Here is a 24,546-nt window from a genome sequence, read left to right as displayed (position 1 = left end):
CACAGGGTGGGGGTGAGGAGTAGTTCAGCAATTGCCTGCACTTCACACAATGGCTTGTGCTTGCATCTGCAGCCGCCTAGGAGGTCTGTGGGAGACAGATTCCTGACAGTCGGGGCCACAGGATGCCTCCCCAGGAGCAAGAGAATCTGAGCAGACAGCCCTGAGAACAGAGCCCAGGCTCACGGGGCTGACTGGGGCTGGAGTGCAAATCAAACTATGATAAAGCGTCAGATGAAAGTTGCTTTGACTTTTTTAATTGTCTTTTTTTATAGAAGCAAGACAGTGAGCTGTGTGGAAAACAATGACTCATGTGTTTTTATTGTGCTGCTTGGCATTTGTTTTGCCTCTAGAATCCTGCAGGACATTATCCCAGGTAAGAAAAGGGGAAAGGGTGGAGGTTGACTTGGTGAGGAGAGCAAATGGAAAATAAAATCCATCAGTTAACCAGTTCTCAGTTTGAGCTGAGGTGTAGGGAGAAGATGGTGATGGGGTGACTGGTCCAGCCTGAGAAGCTGCATCTATGGGTAACCGGAATCCCATTTTAGCCAATAGCTACATATTTCTTTCCCATCAACATTTTCCATGCATTCCTGAGATGCAGTGAGTTTTCATTGGCTTTTAAGCAGGGCTGCACCTCTTCCCGAGGGCACTTGGAAGTATATATGGGCTGGAGGAGTGTCACAATGACTGCAAGGTACTCATGTCATTTAGAGGGCAGGGCCTAGGAATGGAGCATTGTTCCACCCAAAATAGAAAACAACACCTCCTCTGGGTAACCTGGTAGCAAACCCAGTGAATGTGCTAGAAGGAGCCATGAGCAACTCACTGCTTAATCAAGGTCTAACTGGAGTGGAGTTTGTAGCAATGCACTATTTGTTAAGTTTTGTGAGGCATTTTGTCTATGGCTCCTTCTGGAATATTTTCTTTATATCATAAATAATCTTAATTTCCCCATTAGTACTTATTTTAAAAAAGGTGTGGAAGATCATAAAGAGATAACCTAAATAGATTTTCAACTTCTTGGGTAGAAAGTACTATTTGACCACTTTTAACAATAGATCTGGAAGGGAGCTTTGAGATCAACTGGTGAAGCCACACTTCTTTATTTTTTACATGGGGAAACTGAGGCCCACAGTGGATTGTTTTGCTTGAGGTTACATTTGCTTGTGGTTACATTTGCTTGTGGCTATACCTATTAGCCAGAGGGCCAAGGCCAGAACCGCTGTCTTTAGATTCTCAGTTTCCTACTCTTTCCATTTTGATGTGTGCCTCCTTAGGAAACAATGACTTTGGAAGATCTTTTCAGGAGTTTTTCGTATGATATTTACTTTACCCTCTAAGTAGTTTTGTCATGGGTTCAGTCTCCTTACACCTCAAACCTATGATCTCCGTTAGAAAAGGCTTGAGCCTAGTCAGGTCTTAATTCAATGGATTTGGGCTTCTTTCAAGCAACCTCCCCCTCATTTAAGAGTATAGGGAAAGACAATAGTTTAAAAATAAAGAGCACTCAAGCAAGAATTCACCTTTAACACATTTTTACTAAAGGAGCACTTAAGGTAAAAGGAACAAGTTTACAATGTAAAAATTATTTGATACATTACCGAGCCTGGGGGCATCTGTTCCCCCAGATGCAGCTGGACATGAGATCAGAGAGCTCCCCCTTGTCTCAGTTACAGAGAATTTATAGCACTTTTGGTTTACATTTAATCAAATCATATTCTATTTTTACATTAGATGTTGATTTATGAACATGAATGTCTTATGAAGTGAAGCATCTCAATCCATGAGTGGTTCAGGATCAAAGGAAGGTATCCACATTATCAGAGACTTAGCCTTGAATGCCTGTAAAGCTTTACTTATAATATTTTTACTAGTTAAGCTATGATTTTTGTAAGAGCAATATAACGTACTTTTACTTGTATAAACACTAAAAATTAGAAAACAGATTTCTATTGTTTCTAACTTGTTAATATAGGTTTTTATTTTATTCTATGATTAGTTTAGCCATTACATCACATTGATAAATATACATTTGATTAGGACTGCATTCAACCTTGCTACATTATTTACTACTTCTCTATGATTAAAGTAACAGCTGCAGCCCATCCTGTTTTCACAGAGGACTAGGTGATTACATGTTATCTATAGCTAAGAAGGTTGAGAGGGCCTTTCTGCTTTCTTGAAAATATTCACAGTTCTTTTCAACTGTTTAGCTTCTCCTTCAGTATAATTTTCTAATATGGGACTCGAAGGGTATGAAACATCTGTCCCAGTTATTATCGTTAAGGCCTTTCCACTTTTTACCATTTGGAAATTGTACTTGAGTGTTTTAGGTAAAAGTTCTGTTAAATATGCTTCTATATCAGAAGAATAACTGGTTTTTCACTATTAGAACAGAAAACATGAGAGCAGCATAGAGAGAAGGAGTCAATATCCTCGTTATTAGATTCCTCAGTTGACATTATCCTGCGACAGTTGCTCCTGGTTGGACATCTTCTCCATGGCTCTCCTCCCTCCCCTAACACTCAGCCAGGATCTAGTTTCTGGAAGAGGTTAGAGATGCCTTCAGAAAGACCTCTTCCTCGAGGCATTCAAACCCCACCCCTCTGTACGGTTTCCTCCCTTCATTACATTTCCTTATCTACATTTCCCCACAAGACAGAACATGGAGAGTAGGCACAAGCATGGGAGAATGTGCTTGTTTCTCTTGCTTATTGGGGATCACCCTATGAGATAGCTCATCCTTTGCCTTCCATTATATGAGTTACTGGATGATGAGCTGCTGGATGCTACCCTCCCGTGACCTGCCTACTCACCCAGGCAGCTCAGCAGGTTTAACAGTTTACAGATTCACAATGTCTGTTTTTCAGAGTATTAGGTTGAGAATTATTGGTATCTGAAGCTAAAATGGTCCATGTTGATGCCACTCTAGAAATGAAGTGACCAGAAGGAGTTTTACGTGGGTGTGCTGCTTTGGCAGATTAGCTGGGATGAAGTGAACCAGGCCCTTCACTTAAGAAGGCAGGGTTTCCATAACTCCTTATAAACAGCATGGCCTGCCCACGTGCCTGATTAGTACAATGTTGCTTCACTGGAGTCTGTTGAATGGGCCAGGTATCACACAGAAATGTTGATATCTAAGTGCATTTATCATGGTGTATTGTAGATGATGGCCCTATCAGGATGGGTTTTGGGAGTCTTGAGATGCCTGTACTTCCACACATCCTCCTCTGCCTGCTGGCTCGGTGGACGGAGGATTATTCTAGGAGTTAGAGCAGCTAAGGTCTCGTCCCAGCTACAAGAGGAACTCCCTACATGATGTTGAGCAAGTCACCTCATGTCTCAAGGCCTCAATTTCCACATCTGTAAAACAAGGGGGTTGGAGAGTGGGTCATCTATAACGTCTTCCAAAATTCTAAAAATATTGTTTTAGCATTCTTGTTTAGTTGAAGAACATTAACTTCTCCACTCATATTATAAGACTTGATTCTCTTGACTGTAAAATGAAAAGTCTTCTTAAATCAGTAATTTCAAGGAATTGTATTCCGTGAATCCTCAGTGATACTCTCTTGACTTTGGGCAGACCCCAAATGTTCAATTCAGATTCTCTGTAAGTTCTCATTTGGTAGAGAACAGGGAAGATTCAGTTTTCTTTCTTGATGACATAGAGAAAAACAATATTGTGAATGAGAAATGACGATAAACTCCCGGTGTGAATCACACAGTTGGGTCACTGAATTTCCAGTTTCTTCCCCACTGACTTAGATACTGGTCTAAGTTGGAGTAATAATACGAAAGCTCTTCCTTACCACCAGAGGGCTCTCTTCTGCAGCCAAACCAGGAAGATTCAGTCTCCCCCCTCCCTCCCTCTTTTTTTTCTCTCTCAACACACACACACACAAACACACACACACACACACACACACACACACACACACACACGTGCAAAATGCAACACACTGAAATAGGTTTGGGGTGGGCATAAAGAAGCATAATACACAGTCTTTGTTCTCAAGGAGCTTAAAACTTAATTGGGAAGATACTATGCACATATTTTTAAAATGTTAGATAGCAAGACAGCATGTCAGTTGCATGTATGTTGAGTAACGTGTGAGTGGTATGGTGGTATGGTGATGAGGACAGTAAATCCTACAGGTGTCAGAGAGAAAAAGATTGGCCATATAGAACTGGATCAGAGAAGGTTTCTTGGAGAAAGCAAACTTGAGATTTATATGTAGTAGGCATTAAGTCCATATACAGAAAATAGTAACAATAACTAAATCTTATATAGTACTTATGGTATTCCAGGACCTGATCTAAGTGTTTTCCATAGATCATCTCTTGTATTCCTCATAAAAACCCTCTGAGGTAAGGGTCATATAATTATAGTATTATAGTTCCTAGCCTACTTTATAGATGAGGAAACTGACGCTTAGAAAGACTAACTTTCCCAAGGTCTCAGGTGATAGTGCTGAGGCTTGAACTCAGACCTTCTGCACCCAGAGTAAAAGCTTTTAACCACTTGTGACACTGTGGTTAGGTATGATATGGATGAGTGGAATAGAGAGGGGGTTCCAATTGGCAGAGGTGGGAATGCAGAGGAGAGCCACATTTTAAGGGAGCCCTCTTAAAGAAAAAGAATACAAAATATGAAATTAAGTGAAAAATGAATATTTACTTAAAAGGAGAAATCACGACAAATCTCAAATTAAGAAAAGCTGAAGAGTATTACAAATTCAGAAAAATAAAATATTTTATTAATAAACTTCTAATATTGATAATATACATCTATAATATTTTTTCTTCATTTTGGCTACAATTTTTTTAGCATCTTGTATGACAATGGTTTTGCAATATCTCTAGAGCAAGAATAGAAAGATTATTGTCTTTTTTTTTGCATTATTGGTGACATTTGTTATTATTTCTAGTTTAGAAAAGCATCTCTTGGCTTCTCAAGCCATTTAATGTTAATGCCATGTGAGTATGTAGGACTGCTGTCAAATTTGGGAAAACCTCTGATGAGTCTCATTCATATATGAGCTACAAGATATCAGGGCACTTAGAATTTTCTTGTGCTCCAACTGGTTGTAAATACTCTTAGAACTGATGCCACTTATATGTCAATGTCCTTATGGGAATGTAGAAGTGACTGCAAACTATATCTTATTAAGTCCAAACTAAATGCATTCCTAACTCAGCTTCTACTTGCTCAGATCCCATAAATAGCTGCAGCCTCTAGTACTACCCCCAAGTGAGGGAAAGTGTGAAGGACGGAAGTTGGAAAGGCAAAAAAAAAAAAAAAAAAAAGGATAAAATATTTTACTTTTGAAAATTAAATGAAATGTGATCATGTGAAAATGTGGCTCTCCCAGGACTTGGAAGGGGCTCATATAAGCAAGGGACCCTGAAGTCAAGCTTCATTAACTACACCCACCTCTGTTCATGATTTATTTCCCAGACAGAATGTATACCATTATTAATGGAATGGAGGAGAGCAGTGGGAGAGAAAGCTGTCCAGGCTGAAGGGGAAATAGGGTCACAGTGACCTACTTCCTGGTCTCAGCTTTTGGTGGCCTTCCTGGTATCATAGCTGACTCAGAAATGGTTGCAATCTGTGACTAAAATGAACCATCGGGCTGGAATATCAACAGTTGATTTTGACCTGCATTTGATTTTCCCTTTTTAGGCTGTCAGCAAAGGCAAGCAGAAGGAGTCTGCCAGGCCACACGGTATGTTGGCGGCGGTTACTAATCAAATGGAGGTCTTGCTGCTCATCCATTGAATCGGCCATTCTCCAGCCCTCTGTCTCATGTCATGGCAGAGGGGACTCCTTGAGAGCTTGCACGTGGACTGATTTAGCTTTCACCATATTAAATTATACTGTCAAGTCTAGTCCCTTTCCCTCTCCTTCCAGCACTCTCTGCCCCAACCTGGTCCAGGTCCTTTGCCATAGATCTTTTGGATTAAGTCAACTCAAACTGGGCCAGAGGCTAGAACAGGTCTGTGAGAACTTGTTGATGACATGACTCATTACAAAGTTCCAGAGCTGGGAAATACTTAGAGAACATCAGGGACAGTGACTTCAAAATGTGTTCTGAGGGTCTCCAGAGGTGTTCAGGGGTTGCTGTGGGGTGTGTGAGTGACTGAGTGGATAGAACCATGGGCTCATGGCTCTCCCTTCAACTGGGACAGTTCCATTTTCATCTATGTTATACATTGAGGCTCAGGATAAGATTGTGCTGGAAAGAATAGGATTTTGTTGCCAAAAAAATCTGACAGCCACTAATCTACTTCAGTCCCCCTCCTCTTCACACAAAAACCGTATCTGGTGTCCACAGGATTTAGGTGCCTTCACCGTTGGGACCCCTCAGTGATTGGCCCAGTGCAGCCCAGAGCCCAGACTTCTTCACCTGATGTCGATGCCTTTGATTTCCGCAGGAGTATGTGATGGTCTCTGCGTGGACAATTCCCACTGCAGCCAACCTTGCCCTCCAGGCACTCAAGGAAATGTGGGGTTCTTATGCAGGAAAAAGAAATGGCACAAGGTCACTGATACCTGCCAAACCCTTAATGCCTTCAACATCTTTGAGGTAATATCCTTTCTCTCACAGCCTGGATTCTAATGTGAACTCTATGAGCAAACTGAGACCCCAAATTTACAATTCATATTGCCCTCAATTAGAGGAAGAGCATGGGGCAGGGTGGCATGTATGTGTGTGTGTGTTTGTCAATATGTAAACACCTACTTATTCTTGCTTTCTACACCAGAATTGCATTTGGGAAGCTGCCCCCCACTTCTATGACATGAGGGAAACTGCTCATCTAGGTTAGATCTAGAGGGGTTCCTAGCATCACAATCTTCCTCTCCATCCTCACTCTCAGCCCTTTTAATACACCAAAGCCTCGCTACTCAGTGTCCTTCACTGTTTAGCAGCATGGAGCGCCTCTGAGAACTTGTTAGACAGGTCGAGTTCGGGCCCCACCCCAGACCTCTTGAATCAGAGTCTGCATTGTATCAAGATCCCAAGTGATTCCTGTACTCATTAAAGCATGTGAAGCACTGCCCTAAAGTGAAGGACTTTACCATGAAACTGACATATTTTGGCAAATACTTAAGTGGTGGTATATTTCTAATCAAATTCTAATAAAAATAAATAAACTCAGGTCGAATGATTTTGTTCTTTTGCTTCTTTCCCCCCTTTTCCAGTAGGGGCTTTACCTTTCAGATCGTTTACCTCTTGATTCCTTCAGAGTAGACTGTGTGTTAGCATTGCTTTGCTTTTGTCCTGGGAATATTCCAATCCCCTGTTTTTGGGCTTGGCCAGGATGAGTGCCTGTGGAAGCTGTTCCAGAAGCCCCTGACCAGACCCCATAAGGCTGCCCACCCCAGGGTGTCTACCCTTAACATTTAGAAGGCTGAGGGCCAAGATACACACGGAAGCCCACATGCCGTGTCTTAATGTTTAAATGTTTTAAATCAAGCACACAAGCTGCTAAATTAAAATCCATCTGCCTCCCATCCCATACTCCAACAGATGCTCCTTGTCCACTTCTCAGGCCTGGGGGTGGGCACAATGGTGGCATGATCCATCCTCAGCAGGACAGACTTAGTGAAGAAGCCCACACAGGCCCTGGAAGAGGGCTAGAATCTGGATCATGGGTTCTGGGTAGACACGTCTTCTTGGCCCCTGGACTCCTCACCCGATGTGAAGGGCCAGGCTGAAAGACAACCAGAGAGGGATCCCCTAATGTAAGGGTCAGCAAACTTTTTTCGTAAAGGACCAGATAGCAAATATTTTAGCCTTGGTGGGTCATATGCTCTCTGTTGCAACTACTCAACTCTGCAGTTATAATGTGGAAGCAGTCATAAACAATATAGAAATGAATGAGCTGGCTTGCGCCAATGAAACATTATTTACCAAAACACTCAGCTTAGGGCTATAGTTTGCTGCCCCTGCTTTCAAGCGTGCGACCTAGAGCCCAAATCTATGGGAAATACTGTCTATCACTATTTTCAGTCATTCTTCTCTCCTGGTGTTCCAGTTGATTAGTCCAAATCTAGTGCAGATTTCTTTCTTTTTTTAAAAAAAATATGCTCATATCTCATACTTTGTAACTTGAGAAATAGTAAAAATAGGCTTAAATGGTAATAGTGATTTATACACACACACACATACACACAAACATGCCCGTATACAGTATGCATACACAGAAAGGGTCTGAAATGGTATGTTAAAGATAATATTTGCTATTTTTAGGGAGTGGAGTTAAAGAACAGGCAATCTGGAAGTTGGGAGTTTCCCTTTCTGATTTATGCACCTTGGTATTGGTCAAGTTATTTCAAAGCAGATGTGATTGAAAATGTAAAATAGAAAAACATTAAGCAATATATAATTATGTAATAAGGCTGTTCTAAATTTTAATAAAGGTAATTTTATATTTGAAAGAAAAGTAACAATGAAATGTCTTTTTTTTTTGCCCTTTCTTAGATGGATTCACATTTAGCTCAACCACTTGGAGGAAATTTAAAAATACAGGACTATGCTGAACAGCCTGAGACCATTTCAGATATTTTGATGCAGAGGTGTCCAAAAGATTTGTCTTGTGCGATTAAAAACATTCAGCAGTCTGCCCGGATACCGGGAAACATTGCTGTCATTGTACAGCTCTTACACAACATATCAACAGCACTATTGGCAGATGTTGATGAGGCAAAGATGCAGGTGAGTGGTTTTGAATATTTGGCAGGGTATCATGTCAATAAAAAGTGCATTAATATTTAAACATTTTAGTTCACGTTTTCTGTGTGCTTCTTGGAGGCTGGAGATGGTGACTTTCACCTCAGTATTGCCGATGCCACATAGCAAGTATTCAATAAATCTTAATTGAATAAAGAAAGAGCAAATGAATGGAGTAAGTGAGCACATTCTGTAACAAATATTTATAGAGAGCACTTACTTTGTACTTTGGTGGACATTAGGATGTGCTTTTCCAATGTGTATTTTGATTATTGAAAACCTTTGAGACTCATTCTAGGTTCTGCATAGAGAAAGACTTATTTCTTACTTTTATTTGTGAGTCAGAACAGATTGCTAAAATGGAAAATAATTGAATGAAGACAGTCATGCCTGTCTGCTGTAGAAATGTGAAATGGAACTAGACCCACTTCTTTTGTTTTGTTGTCTTCAAAGCAGAGCATAGTGAAAGGTAGATGCAATTTCTAGGGTCAATTTCCAGTTTAGTGTGTTCTGGTATGGTGTCCTGTACATAGATGGGATTTATGTGTGAAGTGGAACTGATGATGGTAATGACCATGGTGGAAGCTGCCCACTTGCCTATCTCAAGGAAGGTGTTGCATAAATGGAAGGAGGGCATGCCAAGATAATTCCCTTGTAGCTGTCCTCTTTAACTCACTCATCAATGTGCATGGGAGCCACCTGGGGAATCTCATTAAAATGATCATTCTGATACATTAGGTCTGGAGTGAGGCCTGGGTTTCTACAGCTTTGAGAAGTTTCCAGCAGCCTGTGCGCTTGTTGGAGGACCAGGCATTATAAAAGTGAATCTCTAATATACTGGCAGATTGAGAGGGTGGCTCAGTACTGACACCTGTTCTTCATTTGCAGAGTTACAGCATCATGGCCAACCACATTCTTAACAGCAAAAGCATCTCAAACTGGACCTTCATCCCTGACAGAAACAGCAGCTGCATCCTGCTACACTCAGTCAATTCCTTTGCAAGCAAGCTCTTTATAAGTAAACATCCCATTGACATATCGGATGCCTTCATTCACACCATGGGAGCCACCGTATCCAGAGATGACAATGGAAAGAATTTCACTTTTTCAATGAGAGTCAATGACACCAGCAATGAAGTCAAAGGGAGGGTGCTGATCACTAGAGATGAACTTCAGAATGTGCCTTCCCCTTCTCAGATTGTCAGCATTGCATTCCCAACTCTTGGGGTCATCTTGGAAGCCAGTCGTTTTGAAAGCACCACTGTGAATGGGCTTGTCCTGTCTGTCATTTTGCCCAAGGAACTTAAAAGAGTCTCACTGATTTTTGAAAAGATCAACAAGTCAGAGAAGAGGAGAACGCAGTGTGTCAGCTGGCACTCCTTGGAGAGCAGATGGGACCAGAAGGTCTGTGAAATGGTTCAAGAAGACTCCCAGCAGGCTCTTTGCAAATGTAGGCCAAGCAAGTTGTTTACTTCTTTCTCAATTCTTATGTCAGCCCACACCTTGGAGAGCCCGATCCTGGTTTACATCACATACATAGGCCTGGGCATTTCAATTTGCAGCCTGATCCTTTGCTTATCTATTGAGGCCTTGGTCTGGGGCCAAGTGACAAAGACGGAGATCTCGTATTTACGCCATGTGTGCATTGTTAATGTTGCGGCCACCTTGCTGATGGCTGATGTTTGGTTCATAGTGGCTTCCTTGCTTAGCGGTCCAGTGATACATCATAAGGGATGTGTGGCAGCAACATTTTTTGTTCATTTCTTTTACCTAGCTGTGTTTTTCTGGATGCTTGCCAAGGCACTCCTTATCCTTTATGGAATCCTGGTTGTTTTCCATACCCTGCCCAAGTCAGTCCTGATGATATGTCTCTTTGCAGTGGGCTATGGGTGCCCTTTGGTCATTGCTGTCATCACGGTTGCTGCCACTGAGCCTGGCAAGGGCTACTTGCGGCCCGAGGCCTGCTGGCTCAACTGGGACATGACCAAGGCCCTCCTGGCCTTTGTGGTCCCAGCCCTGGCCATTGTGGTGGTAAACCTGACCACAGTTGCACTGGTGATTGTCAAGACCCAGCGAGCCAACATTGGCAGTTCCATGTTCCAGGAAGTGAGAGCCATTGTGAGAATCAGTAAGAATATCGCCATCCTCACACCACTGCTGGGACTGACCTGGGGATTTGGAATAGCCACTGTCATTGATGATAGCTCCCTGGCCTTCCACATTATCTTCTCCTTGCTTAATGCTTTTCAGGTAAGTCCAGATGCTTCTGACAAGTCCACAGTGAGAGAATTCATGAAGAGCTTTCATGATAGGGTGACTTTGGCATCAGATTTCTATATAATAGATAATGGCTTTGGAATAGCATATTGAATAAAGAAATAAGCTTTAGTTCCAGAAAGTCCTGGATTCAAATCCTGACACTCTCATTTACTGAGGTGTAGCATGATCTTGGGATATTTTGCTAACATTTCTAAGCCATATTTTCCTCACATAAAATGGGTATAATACTGCCTACTTTGTAAGGGTGTTTGGAAAATGAAATAGAATGGGCGAGTTTCCCATCAAGTACCTTAGCACCAAGTACTAAAATAATTTAAAGTTCATAAACAGCCTAATAGTAAGCTAAGTTGTTACTGTAGAAATTAAATAGTACCAACATCCCAAAATCCAGTTATGTCACTGGAGGTGTTACATTTTGCACATTTATTATATTTCCTTCCACTTAGAATATTAAGTTACTATGTGAAATCACCTTATCTTAACCAGGCGAGCAATACAGAGTGGTATTTCAAAGTAATAGTCTCTGCTGTCTTATCTCACCCCTTTGAACAAAGTGATGCTCGTGGTTTCATGTGTATACTTGCTAAATTGTCTGTGCCTATGCAAATATATTTCCACATAATACAGGGGTTAAAAAACACTGTACATTATTACACTACTTACTTTTCACTTAAAAATGCATCCTAGCATTTTACCAGGTAACTATGTATAAATATGCATCTTTCTTTTTAATGGCTGCATAGCTTCCTCTCCCCACCCCACCGTTACAGTGTACTAATGAGTAGAAGTTTATTATACTGAATGCTAAATATGTAAATAGCAACTAATGGAAAAGAATGCTTTTTTTTTCTACAAGAAATCTAAAATATTATTTGTTTCTGAATGTATGCCATAGGCAAGGAGACTATTTTCAAGCAAATGCCTTACCTAATGAATGATAAGGATTTTAAGTCAAGTATCTTCTCATTTTTCTCTTTCAAAATTCAAGTATAAATAATATCATTTCACAATAAGTGTTTTGATGCCTGGTAGAACAATATTAATAATGATAGGGGTGTCTCACATTTTGAATCTCTCAGTATTATTTTTGTTGCATTTCTGTTGAAAATATTAATTGTGCCCTATGCTTATATAGCTCTTAGTAATTATTAAGTGACTTACCCAAGTTTACATAGCTAGTTATTACTAGCACTAGAATAAAAACCCAGTTTTCCTAAATTTTAGTCCTGCATATCCTATGCCTGCTCCTCATGAATGCTTGATGAGTTTAGGTCTCACTGTCCAGGAGTTTCCTTTCCTTGTCTCCCTCAGGGCTATCTTAGCTGTGATTTTTGTTTGGGGCTAGGCTGTAAGCACTTGGTATTTTGATAGCATGAGTAGCTTCACCCTGGTTCCTTTACTCATCATAACAGGATCAACGTGTAGTTTCAATTGAGTTTCTGCCTTGACTCCTGGCGAGGAGCAGATGGGGCCCACGTAAGTGCCAGCACTGATGGGGCAGTGAAAATCTGAGAGCAGGGTTTGGGTGAAGGACTGACACCCAGGAGGGCTTTAGGCAGTCATGTGCTGGAATCATCGTGTACTGGCTCAGGAAAGCCGACTGCTCTATTTTCAGGTATTTTGCAAGCTGGTTTTTAAACATAGGCATCATTGAAAATTTAAATTATATAGACTTGCAATTAAGCCAATCAGATGAAAAACAAAAGTAACACATACGCAAAATCATCACTTTCTAACTATTTTACTACATTTCCCTATGCTCTTGAGGGTATTTGCATCCATCATATCTGTGTGGTGACAACACTGTAGGATGGTGAGCCGCTGCACCTTTCAGCTCATCTCTGTGTTCAGTGACGATGTGTTGCTGGATTTAAATTGGTCATGGTTAAGGTGGAAAAAAAAAGTATTTATCTTGGAGTATTTAACCACCAAGATAGGCAAGTTCTACAAATTAGAACTTTTTTCCCTTGGAGAGATGGTTTTTGCTGGTCCCTCACTGTATCATAGCAACCCTAGGTTGTCCCTGTGTGGGACAAGAAAAAGGGGAGCCATAGATGTGCTCAGCTAGGAGACAGAATCAGTTGAGCTGGAAGAAGCAGGAGAAGCAGCATCCTGGGTTGTGGCCCTAGTCGGGGCACTGGAGGCTGATGGAGCAGATGGGGAAGAGAGACTTGGAAACCTACTGGGCAGGTCTGGAAGATGTAGGAGGCCCTGCCTTTAGGAGATTTCCTGGTCCTAGCTTCATAGGCATAGCAACCATCCCTTTCACTAGGGAAGTATTATATTATATAGTCAATTGCTGCCTTGACTGCCCACCTTGTCAGTCCACAGTTCCTGGTTTGCATTCTCTTGTATTTGCTGTGAGTGTTTTGATTTCTATTTGTGGACTGGGGGAAGTTTTGGAATGCCTCATAGCTGTTTAAGTGGGAGAAAAGAAAAGCACGTATTTGAAAACCTGGGAGAACCCCTTGAGAGTTACCTGCTTAAATTGTGTTCTATTTGCTAAACGAAATGCAAAGAAGCTGCTTCCAATTAATTAGTTTTAGTTATATTCTCTCATCCCTTCTCAGTCAGATACTTAACTTTAAGACTAATCTTTTATATAAACCTTCTGAATGATATTGAGTGTAACCTTTCCCAAGGGGCCATGGACCAATGAACAGTGATCCTGGTGGAATATTTCACAGTTAAATATTTATGGCTGTACAGATGCAGATTGCATAATTAAGTAATTGTACACACATACACACAAAGGCACAGAGACACCACATTTATTGAGTGCTTACTTTGTGCCAACCATTATGCTAAATGTTGGACATATAAATAGTACAAACTCAAGGAATTTAAGATCTCATAAGGAGAGAAATTCCTGTAGTCTTCTAGTCAAAGGAACCTGTATGTTGGGGAAACATGCTAGAATTGTGGTCCCCAGATCTTTTTTAAACTCCCAGGGCAAATTCTTAGAGATTCTCATTTAGAATGTACTCCTAGTACCAGGTTGGAATGTATTTGTCCTGAGCACATTAATAGAAGTGCTACTTTGTAACCTAATGGGTCATGCCATCAATGACATTTTCTTAGTAGACACAATGAAAGATTTCAAGTTATCTTGTCAAAGAGTGTCACACAAAAGAGCAATCTGATAAAAGCTACACAGGGACCAAGCTTTTGAATGTTTGCTGGACTGGCTTATTGGAGGGACGTGTTTTAGTGTGTTTTGGGGAATGGATGAGTCACATGGCCCTACATTGGCTCTGTAAACTCCCCTTCCTCTCATCTGAGCTTTTGACTAAACTTGGTAGAAGTTGGTTTGGTTTTGCTCTCCTGCTGTAACATCTGTATGATGCCAGTTGCAATTAGACCTTTGTGTCTTAATGGGCCTCTGAACTTGGTTAGAGCTCACACCTGCTTATGAAATTGACACAGCTTAATAAGGAGCTTGCCTAAATAAAAGGTCATCATCTCACCTCTTCACAGGGAGCCATGATCTGAATGACCACACATTCAAGAACAATTTGGTGTAATGTATATTGCTCTCTGTCGCATTTTGAAGGCTGAATTTCTGAGCCTCGTTTTCCTTGTCTGTAAAGTTGTGCTCCTTTTTGCAAGGTAGTTTTGTGCCAACATATATAAAAATATGTTGAAAATAAAAATGGATTATAATTATAAATTAAGAGCCTGCTTATGACTTCAATGGGGTCTCTTTTTATGGATGAAAAGAGATAGAAGATCTAATTAATTCCTTCTATAGCATCATATCAAGCACCTGTTTTGTACTTGGAAACAATCTGTTTTGTGTCTAAATTTTTCTGAGAATGCAGGTATTGTCTTTGTAAGTTTTATAACATTCTTTGGTTGTGGATGGGGGAGAGAAGTTGAATGTGTTTTGGGAAACCGAGCACAGCCCTTTTGCTCTTTACTGTGGAAAACTTTTCATTACTGATTGTTCAGAGACTGCAAGGCTGCTGCCCATTGCTTAAAATCTCTGACTCTTTCTTTGACCATTATATTCTCATGAGATTCATGACTGCTGCTAAAAGCAAGGCACTTTTATTTTGCTCAACTTAAAAAGAAAGTCTTAAAATATTCCCATATGAAGGCAGGAACCCTGATCTATTTGTTTTACTGAAGTATCCCAAGTGTCTGGAATAGTAGCTGGCATATGGAAAATGCCCAGTCAATATTTGTTGAGTGAATGAATCTAGACGCTGAGGCTTTAATTCAGAGATTTAATACAATTGTTTTCTTTTTACCAAAATAGGAACTGGTAATGAATTCTCATGTTAATTATTATTATTATTATTATTATTATTATTATTACCATTATTATTTTGTAATTGATTCTTCCTCCCTCTTCCATGTTTCTCAGGGCTTCTTCATCTTGGTTTTTGGAACAATCCTGGATCCAAAGGTACTGTAAATTCTTCTTGCTGTTTTCTTTGCATTGTCCGCACTTGGCCCTGAAATGCTCACTTTAAAGACTACTTCCTGAGAGTATTTCACCTCAGTCATTTGGCTAGGCACATGGAAAGGGCATCACCGTCTTCCCAATGAAGTAATATTTACCATCTTCCAAGCTCTTACAGGGCCAAGCATTTTACTTGCATTAGCTCTAATCTTTAAAACAATCCAGGGTTTTACTGCTTTCAGTTTTACAGATGAGGAAACAGATTCAGTGATTAAGTAGCTTGCTCAAGATCTTGACAGAAACCTACCCTAACTAGTTGAAGCAGAAAAGGAATCTATTAAAGCTCACAATATTGTCTTTGAGAAGGTTCCTCTTTGGCTTGGAGGCTACACACCAGGAATAACTCCCATTCACAGTGCAGAGCTGCTCCATGAGCTAGACCATTGTCCCCCCTCTTTGCTGGGAACAGATGGCACAGCTCAAAAAGTCGGTGTAAGCAGTGGCTGCTTAAACTAGAGTCGCTGCTGCTGCTGTCTCTGGGGTGACCTCCATCCTGCCTGTTGGAGCTTTGCACCTGCTTTGCATTGTTGTGTCAGATTAGCTTAGCTTAGGTCATGTGCCTGCATCTTAGCTGCAAGGAAGGTTGGTAGAGCGAGTTCCTGGCTTCTACTTCGAAGAGAGGTGGACTTGAGGTAGGGAATTCTCCAAACACAGATGTGTGTTTAAAAGGTGGTTGATGGTGAAAATAGATTAAAAAGATAAACAAGTGAACAAAACATAAATTTTATGTTTTTACATAGGAGCCTAAGATCACCCTCTTACCCTTGTATCATGCTGCTTCCTGGAACGAGCAAAGCAAACAGACCTTCCCAGATGTGGATGCAAACACTTCTAGCACAGGATTTTTTTTTTTCAACTATCAGTGTTTTTCTACTATTAAGTTAATACTGAAGGTTTTTGAAAGTGACATTTTAAATCATCCTTTCATTTTCATACTTCCCCTCAGATCATGAGAATAACATATCACCTTAGTAAAAATTACTCAGAGGAGAAAGTGAGAAAATTGGTCCTGATATTTACCTACTGTGTGCCATTGGGAAGTTCAGATTTCTGAAATAGAATGCAGGGGTAATGATGCTTTCCTTGCCTTTTCCATTAGATTATGGTCAAGGACAACTGCAATTTTATAAGTGAAAACACTCAGAAAGCATTTAAGATATTACACAGATAGATCATATGATTTTTTTTATTAATCATAATACCACAGCTAGTATTTGTAGCCAAAGTATCAGTGGCAGCATTATTACTTATTAGTATACTAGTGTAAAGTGTTGTGAGGTGTACAAAGAACTCTAAGACATGGAATACTTCTGTTAAGATTAAAACCCCTTACATTTGAAATTTTACCATAAAAGGCAAATACTCAAAGGTTTCCCAGTACCTACCACATATGACCAATCTATGGAAGGTTATATACACCAATAGTCTTCAAACTTTTAGGCTTAATAAAAAACAGTAAGCATGTGTCCTCACGTGTGTTTCTTATTAATTTACAAAGTATATATTATGTACATCATGAAACATAGAATTAAAAAAGGATGAGAAAAAAAGAAATAGAGATAGAAGTTCTAATATGTGTTCACATATCCCAGTGGAACCTCGGCATACCCCTCCCTACCCACCCCAGGGAGTGCACCTCCTTGGAGCCAGGTGACGATGAACACAGCATTTTCAGGGAAGAGTGGAGTCTCACTGGGCTTGAGGACTTTGATATGTATTAATTGTGAAGTCAGAACTTCTACAAGTTCTTGAAAGGTGAATAACATTTTTATAGCAGAAGGGAAAAAAGGGAGGGGGAAATAAGAAGACAGTGCTTGCTTTCAGCTGGAGAGGAAAGGTGACAGGATTGTCTGGAGTCTGGGGTCAGGGGACGTGAATTCAAGTCCCATTTTTCCATCTCAGCTGAATGATTTTGAATGTCACTTAATCTCAGAGGCTTAATTTCCTCAGTAGTAAAATGGGGATAATAATATCTATTTTATAGGATTATTTTCAGTATAAACTGAGTTTAATAATAATTGTTACTTATTATTCTTATTTTCTTGGCTTAACAGACTTTTCTTATGTAGTTTAGAATTTTTTTTTTTTTTTGACTATGGAGTCACCCTCTAGAAAAGGATATTTGAAAAGCCAATGAACTAGGGAATCCTTGATTATTTGGATTACTCAAAAAAAAAAAAATAAGAATAACTAAGCTATAGCTATATCAAGGAATTCTCGAACTTGTAGCAAAACTATATTTCTTAGCCATTGAGTTCATATTTAAGGCCCCTGAACCTGAGGTTCCTATGCCAGTTCCACTCCTCTCATCTTTCCCCCTCTCTCCATCTTTTCTCTGACCACCCTACCAGATCCTTCCATATCCCACCACCAGGACCCAGCCGGTAGCACACACCCTTACCACGATATTGCCAGCCTCAAGTGTATGTGTTGACATCTTAAAATCTTTTAATTCTTAACTTTTTGTTAACTATTCAGATAAGAGAAGCCTTAAGTGGTCGAGTAACCTCTGCAAAATGGATCTCCAGATTATCAGAGGTAAATCTTTCACACTCTTTTTTTCATTTCAAAGTCTGACAAAATAAAAACAGTGTTGAAATTTCTGGCATATGGACTGTTGCTAAACCTACTACCTTAAAACTTCATGGTGTGAGTGTTCAGAAGTGCCGAGTAGGAGCCTGCTTGAGCTGTTCAGTTTGTTTCCAGAGTATGGGGGAACCACATCCAAAGGGATGGTATTAGATTTAAATGCATTTAAAGGAGAGTGACCAGAGTGGCAAGGTGGCAGAAGGGGAAGAGTAGGTGATGAAGCAGAGAAATGAGATAAGATGAGAAGTCTCCGGCTCCTACAATAGTAAACTTGTTCTTTATGACTCCAATTGGTTGAGCCACATCCAAAGGGTGAAAATTCCAGGGAAACAAAGTCTAACCCTACACAAAGCAAGAGTGGTCAGCTGCCATTGTCCTTGGAATTGTTTATGTGGGCTTGGGGCCCATTCAGGATGTTGTAGAGAAGTCAGCCATTGATAGCAGCTGGACTATTGCATACCCTTTAACTTATCTTTCATTCCTATAATTCAAAACCTATCAGCTGTTCTGAATGAGGGAAAAATAGTAAACATATTGAATGGCAGCAAAAAGGGATTTAGGGTTGGCACAAGAAACATAGCCAGCCATAAAAGAAGAAGGTGATATAGGGTTTCCTGCCAACATTTGATAGGATCAGCGTTGCCTGGTGTGGAGATCTGCATGGAGAGAGGGGATGCTCACTTGGGGGACTGGGCCCCTTGTGGCCCTGAGTAATGGCTATTTCTCCCATTTTCCCTGCCTTTCCATTATCTCTCCTTTGATTTCTTTAGCCTTCTTCTTATCTTTTCCCTTTTTCTTCCCTTTCTTTTCCTATTCCTTTTGCTACATTCATCCCTAGGCTTTGATCTTGGTCCTTATCCTTGGTCTCCATACTTAGGAGAATTCTTACCTATCTACAACCTTTCCAGCTAAAAAAAAAAAGCCAAGTTCTACTGTGAGTAAACATCAATAGTTATTTAGAGAAATGGTTCTGAACCTTGGCTGCACATGGGAATCAACTGGGAAGCTTGCGAAAATACTATTGCCTGGGTCTCACCCCCTAGAAGTTCTAATTTAATTGGCCTGCAGTGTGGCACAGGTCTCGGGATTTTAAAAAGCTCCCAGGGGTTCCTAACATACTGTCAAGGTTGAGAACCACTGATCTAAAGCCTTTCTGTAATTTCTTAGCATTGCAGAGATTTGCCTCTAAACTGCTCATCTGATGTAAGTATTCCCCTATGACCTCACTCTGGTCTGCCACTCAGGAGTGAGGCCTGACTCTTTCAACCCCTTCCAATTTTGCATTGTTCCTTTCCTTGTGTGCTTATAACACTGACCTTTTCAGGCCACTGTAGAAGAATTTTGTTCTTCATGCTGTGGATCAAGAGTCATTTTGCCCACTTTGTGTTTGTACATGAAAAATAAGTTGGAATTATACTCAGCATATTATCAATGGGTGATTGCCTAAGTCAGTGGTTTTCAACTTGGCTGCACAATAGAATCACCTGGGAGTTTTTAAAAATATACCATTGTCCAGGATCCATACAAGAAAAATTAAATCTGAAACTCTTGGGGATGGCACCTAGACATTTTTAAGCTCCTCAGTGATTCTGATGTGCTACCAGGGTTAAGAACTACTGGTCCAGGTTCCAGCTACATTTAGCCTAACTTCTTGCATCCTTCCTTCTTTCTGCCCATTACCTTTAGGTTATTGCATGTTGTTAAGTCTTATCAGCCTTAGAAAGAGGGCAAAAGTAGGAAAATCATCTGCCCTCCCTTCTCCCGGCTATGGGCCTCTGATCCCTACGTCACAATCTCCTATTGCCCAGATTCACTTCAACCCCTCATGGTGCCTGCCTGGGGAATGTCAGTCCCAGCTCCCAAGACCCAAGATAATCAACATAGGCTGTGTTCATTTCCTATCTTATATGATGAATGAATTAGTGCTCATTTGATAATAATTCTACCAGTGAGTTTATATATTAGCCATCTAGGTGACAGATACCTGAAACACAAAGATGTTTTGGACCTGGGCACCTTGAGAGGGTACAACTTCAACATTGAGGGTTTCAGCTGAGAAGGGACAATTATAGGACTACGAGCCATTTTAGTGCCCATCATTCCCTCTGTACCACTCACCCCCCACCCCACTAGGGGCCCCCTTGGGAGAGGGATCCAGGCCAGGCCAGGGAGAAGGAGGATGCTTCACACTGGCCTGTTCCTATGTAGTCAGTGGTTCTGATGCAAGAAAAGAGAGGGATGAAGTAAAAGAATAAAATACAGTGCTGTGATCACAATTCCCACAATGGAATGACTATGATAATTGAAAACAGACTAATAATGCTAACTGCAATTATTCTTTTGTCTTCAATAGCACCTTTCTTCTGAATTCTCTTGTCACCCCACCAAAGGGCCAAGCTAACAAGCCAGGTGACACCCCTAACTTGAGAGGTGAGTGGAAAGCAAGGAGATCACATCAGATATATGATACTTCTTTTAAAAATCAAAATCTGATGCATTATAATTAGAAATTATTTTTTAATGGAAAAGATTCTCCATAAACAATGTATTCTCACCTAATGAGGGTTAGAGGTATTCACATTTCTAACTCTTGAGCTACTGAAATTTTTTGTTGTCCCTGCAAAACAATCAGGCATGTCTGAGGATGCTTATTAATTAGCCTGGGTGTATTAAAGAGGGGAGCAGGCAGAGGTGCCAGCTCTACTTAGCTGCTCCCTGTCTTCCACCTCCTCTGTATTTCCCCATTCCCAGGGAACCATATATGATATCAACAATATCTCAAATTTCCCATTCTGATTCCCTCTCTTTTTCCCAGTCTTGGAAGATTGGGGGATTATGGAAAACAAGATCCTTGAGAGGCCTTAGGGGTAATGTAGACATTTATTAACACTTTAGGTAGTTTGCTGAGAGACAGAGATGGAACAAAAGAGGTAGAGAAGATGGCCTCCAGGGCAGACTGAAATACAGAGACACAGAGATCGAGGGGCTTGGAGATGGTTGGAAGAAAGAGTCCCTAGATGAATGCAGGTTTGCAGACACAGGTCTTCCAACCTGGCGTCCCGGCGACCCTCTAGATCTCAAGAGAGAAAACCAGAGAGGGAGAGCCAGGCATCTGCACTGAGACACCCACATTCACAGGGAGACATACAGAGAGACAGAGAGAAGCAGAGAGAGGCTGAGAGATACATAGAGACAGAGAAACAGAGAAAACGGAAAGTGATGTGCACAGAAGCTGAGACTCACAGAGAGATGCAGACAGCGTGACAGAAACAGAAGCAGAGAGGCTGCAAGAGGCCCTCAGATGTGTAGACTGTTCCAGCTAGTGCCTCCCTCCCTCCTCTCATCCCAGTGTATCCAGGTTCCAGCTGTCTCTGAGGTTGAGACCTCTTGCAGCAGCCCAGAGCCTTGCACAAAGAAACAGGTATTTTCCAGGAAGAGTTAACTTAGCCCAGCTTAGAGAAAAAGAGGGTTTATCACTCAGCATTTGTAGGCGATAGAACAAGTCTGTGCCCTGGATTCTAGAGTGACTTAAAGAGAAGAGACTCTCCATCTGTTAAGGGAGTTCTACCAAAAGGGGCTTGTTGTTCAATAAAGAGTGAGTTTATAATGCAGTTGTCAGGAGGACTTTAGCTCTTGCTACTTGTACATTAAAGCTGGGATTTTCTGTTCCTAACAAGGTCATACATTCCATGAGCAGCAGAGCCCTGAGAAGAAATGTGCTTAGTCCTGTCTTCTCACCTCTGGGGAGTATGAAGGAAACCTCATGCATTATGGTGCTGATGACAGAGAGCATGAAGTGTGGAAAGGCTGGAAGACGGCTCCATCTAAGCTTTTCTGTGCTGCTAAACATTTCTTCCCTGATCAACTGTCAGTATATGCCATGCTGGGCATCCACATGGGAACAGAAAGACCATGTGGGCCACATGGTCTCATCAGGGCCTCCAGCTTATGCTGTGGGGTCACATTTATCCTCAGGAAGAGATCTCTGGCACATCTTGGCAAGGTGGCCTGGGATGTCACCTGAGTGGAATCTGTGGGTTGCTGAGGGAGGGACCCTCATGAAGAGTCACCAACAGTTGGGCTGACTCTAATTAGGTCATTGCTGGTTCTCTTTACAAAAGGAATGTAACTGCTAGCAGACTCTGCTCCTCCAAATTTGCATTGGTTGAGTGGTCAGTCTGGCTTGGACTTACATACAACTTCTCTGGCCATGACCCAAGTGAAAAGCGTAGAGCTTTGAACCACAAAAGATGTTCTTTTCAAGTCATGGAGACAGAAGCCTGGAGCAATAGGTCACAGCTAAGCAAGAGTTGAGTCAGAGGTAGAAACCCATCTGCTGCCTCCCAGCCTCAGACTTTCTCCCCAAGACCATAGCTGCTGAGTGACTTTCTGTGCATGCTAGTGATGTAAGATTAACCCTCACCAACAATACCATGTTTTGAAGTCTAGGATGGGGAAGGGGAATTATCATATTTCATGTAGTGAGCTGCTTATTTTCTTAACTTTGTATTTAAACAAATTCAACATACAAACCAGGAGCCATGTGACAGGAGAATAGTACTGCAGGTAGAAGCCCTTTTAGAAAAACAGAGAGAAGCCCTTTTACAAAGCAAGCCCACAGGCAGCTGCAGCTGAAGAAAACTAGGGGATAAAGGAAAAGGGACAATGTGTAGCCCCTAACTACCCTATCAAGAAGCCAGTTTTAATGATGTTATATTACAAATGGGAAACCGAGGCTCACTTTATGAATGAGTGGAATCACTCTCCTGCCCTCTCTCTGTCTTCAGTAATACAGGAAAAAATCTTCCTCTAAATGGGGAAGTTTGAGAAGGCAAAAATATAATAAAGAAGTCAATCAAAAGGTAGAAAAATGCACCAACCGTAGAATGAGTCATCTTGCAAGTAGCATTGCTCATCTTGAGACAAAAATAGCATCCTTCTCAAATGAAGTCAGAAAGTTGTTTTAATTTGCCATTTCCCAGGACATCCATAGGGTCTCTTCAAGGGAAGGGAGTGGGGACAGGCAGAATTTTGGTTTTCTCAATTCAGAGATGTAGGCACAAAAAAATATCACTTACCTGGAGTTAATATGCTGAAGTGAGGATGGAATCCCATGAAGCTAAGTAGTTACAGGATTACAAATCCAGACAAACTTCAGAAATGACTGAATCCATTTGCCTCATTTTATAGATGAGAACTCTGAGTATTAGGGAGAGAAGGGGAGATCGGTCTTCTTCTGTACTGTGCATTGAGCAATCACATCTGGTATGAAAGAACTGAGGAAAGACACTCTATCTTGGGTTTATCATTAACCATGAAGGGCCCAAGGATGCTAACAGAGTCTTGGAATTATTTGGCAGAGCCTAGAAGAAGACAAGATTCTCTCCTGCAGTCCACTCTCCAGTCTGCTCCATTCTGAAATATGTCAGTGAGCTGCATGGATTAGGTCAATCAGAGATGACCCTGAGTGGAGACACATTCAGTGTCCTGCTCACACCTCACCAGGGAGGTGACTTGGTCTGGTGGCCTAAGAAGAAATTGATGCTTACTATCTCTAAGAAAGATATGTGGGTAGAGCACTAATAGATAATGATTGTTTGGAATGTTATCTAAATTCCTTGGACTTTGGTTTTCTCATCTATGAAATGAGGATAATAGAGTCTACCTCATCAGGTTGTTGTGAAAATTAAAAGGATAATTATAGGTAAAGTACTTAGAATAGTGCTTGGTAGATAATAATTGATCATTAAAATTTTACCTGTTTTTTTCTACAGTTATCTGTGGACACATGCGCACACACAGACACACACAAACACAAGCAAACACATAACCATGGCCTTTGGCATGGATTTTTATGTAGACATGCTCTTGGAAGTTAGTTCATTAATGTCTAAATGAAAGAGTGAACCATTTGATTCAGTTTGTTCAACATCAGGGGTATCAGCCAGCAAAATCTGCTGAGCTTACCTTTGAACATAGTTGTAAGATATAGTTCCATGCCTGGGAAAGAAGAATACATATCCTAGGGCTCTTCTTAATGCACACTGTGTCCTAGCTCTGTTTCACTTTTTGCCCTCTCTATGAACTGTTCCCTGATTGGTCCAACCAGATGTGCTTTGTCCCTACTGAATTGCCTACAATATTTATAACCTATGCCATTCGCTTTACATTTAGTATTCATTGCATTTAATTGTTTATTCATTTTTTGTCTTTTTTTGTGCATACAGTTTCTTTCCCAGATAAGACTGTCAACCTTTGGAAACAGAGACTTTATACAGTTTGGTTTTGTATGTCCACAGTGCAGAGCAAGGTTCCTTGCTCATAGAATATGTTCAATAAAGTCACTTGAGCTGTATAAAACACAATAAAATTGCTTCTCACTTATTTCTCCTTTGCCAATATTTCCCCTGGTAATAATTCACTGGGGGTTTGTATCAGCTCTTTGGGGAAAGAAGGCATAGAAATAGGAGA

At 40.9% G+C, this 24,546-nt stretch overlaps 1 protein-coding gene across 2 annotated transcripts; it reads left to right on the top strand.

Annotated features, from left to right (window-relative positions):
* Positions 1–301: 301 nt before the first annotated feature.
* ADGRF2 (adhesion G protein-coupled receptor F2) lies at positions 302–20,476 on the top strand. 2 transcript variants are annotated; one of them, XM_037844850.1, is made up of 8 exons: positions 302–373; positions 5,687–5,729; positions 6,439–6,590; positions 8,490–8,723; positions 9,627–10,988; positions 15,388–15,429; positions 17,965–18,024; positions 20,429–20,476. In XM_037844850.1, the coding sequence occupies exons 1-8, from the start codon at positions 302–304 to the stop codon at positions 20,474–20,476; spliced, it is 2,013 nt and encodes a 670-aa protein (XP_037700778.1). The 2 variants fall into 2 exon arrangements, 1 of the variants encoding a protein (XP_037700778.1); XR_005218131.1 differs by lacking the exons at positions 302–373; positions 8,490–8,723; positions 9,627–10,988; ... (1 more) ...; positions 17,965–18,024; positions 20,429–20,476 and having other exon boundaries at positions 5,695–5,729; positions 6,339–6,453.
* Positions 20,477–24,546: the final 4,070 nt, after the last annotated feature.

This window comes from Choloepus didactylus, chromosome 7, assembly GCF_015220235.1.
Source record: "Choloepus didactylus isolate mChoDid1 chromosome 7, mChoDid1.pri, whole genome shotgun sequence".
NCBI lineage: Eukaryota > Metazoa > Chordata > Mammalia > Pilosa > Megalonychidae > Choloepus > Choloepus didactylus.
Note: the sequence above shows the minus strand (reverse complement) of the source record. Positions and strands in the feature narration are given on the sequence as shown.

Coding starts and splice junctions, on each gene's coding strand:
- ADGRF2 (XM_037844850.1), top strand. CDS start 302: ATGACTCATGTGTTTTTATTGTGCTGCTTGGCATTTGTTTTGCCTCTA. Junction 5,730..6,438: donor GGAGTCTGCCAGGCCACACG/GTATGTTGGCGG, acceptor TGATTTCCGCAG/GAGTATGTGATGGTCTCTGC. Junction 15,430..17,964: donor GAACAATCCTGGATCCAAAG/GTACTGTAAATT, acceptor TTAACTATTCAG/ATAAGAGAAGCCTTAAGTGG.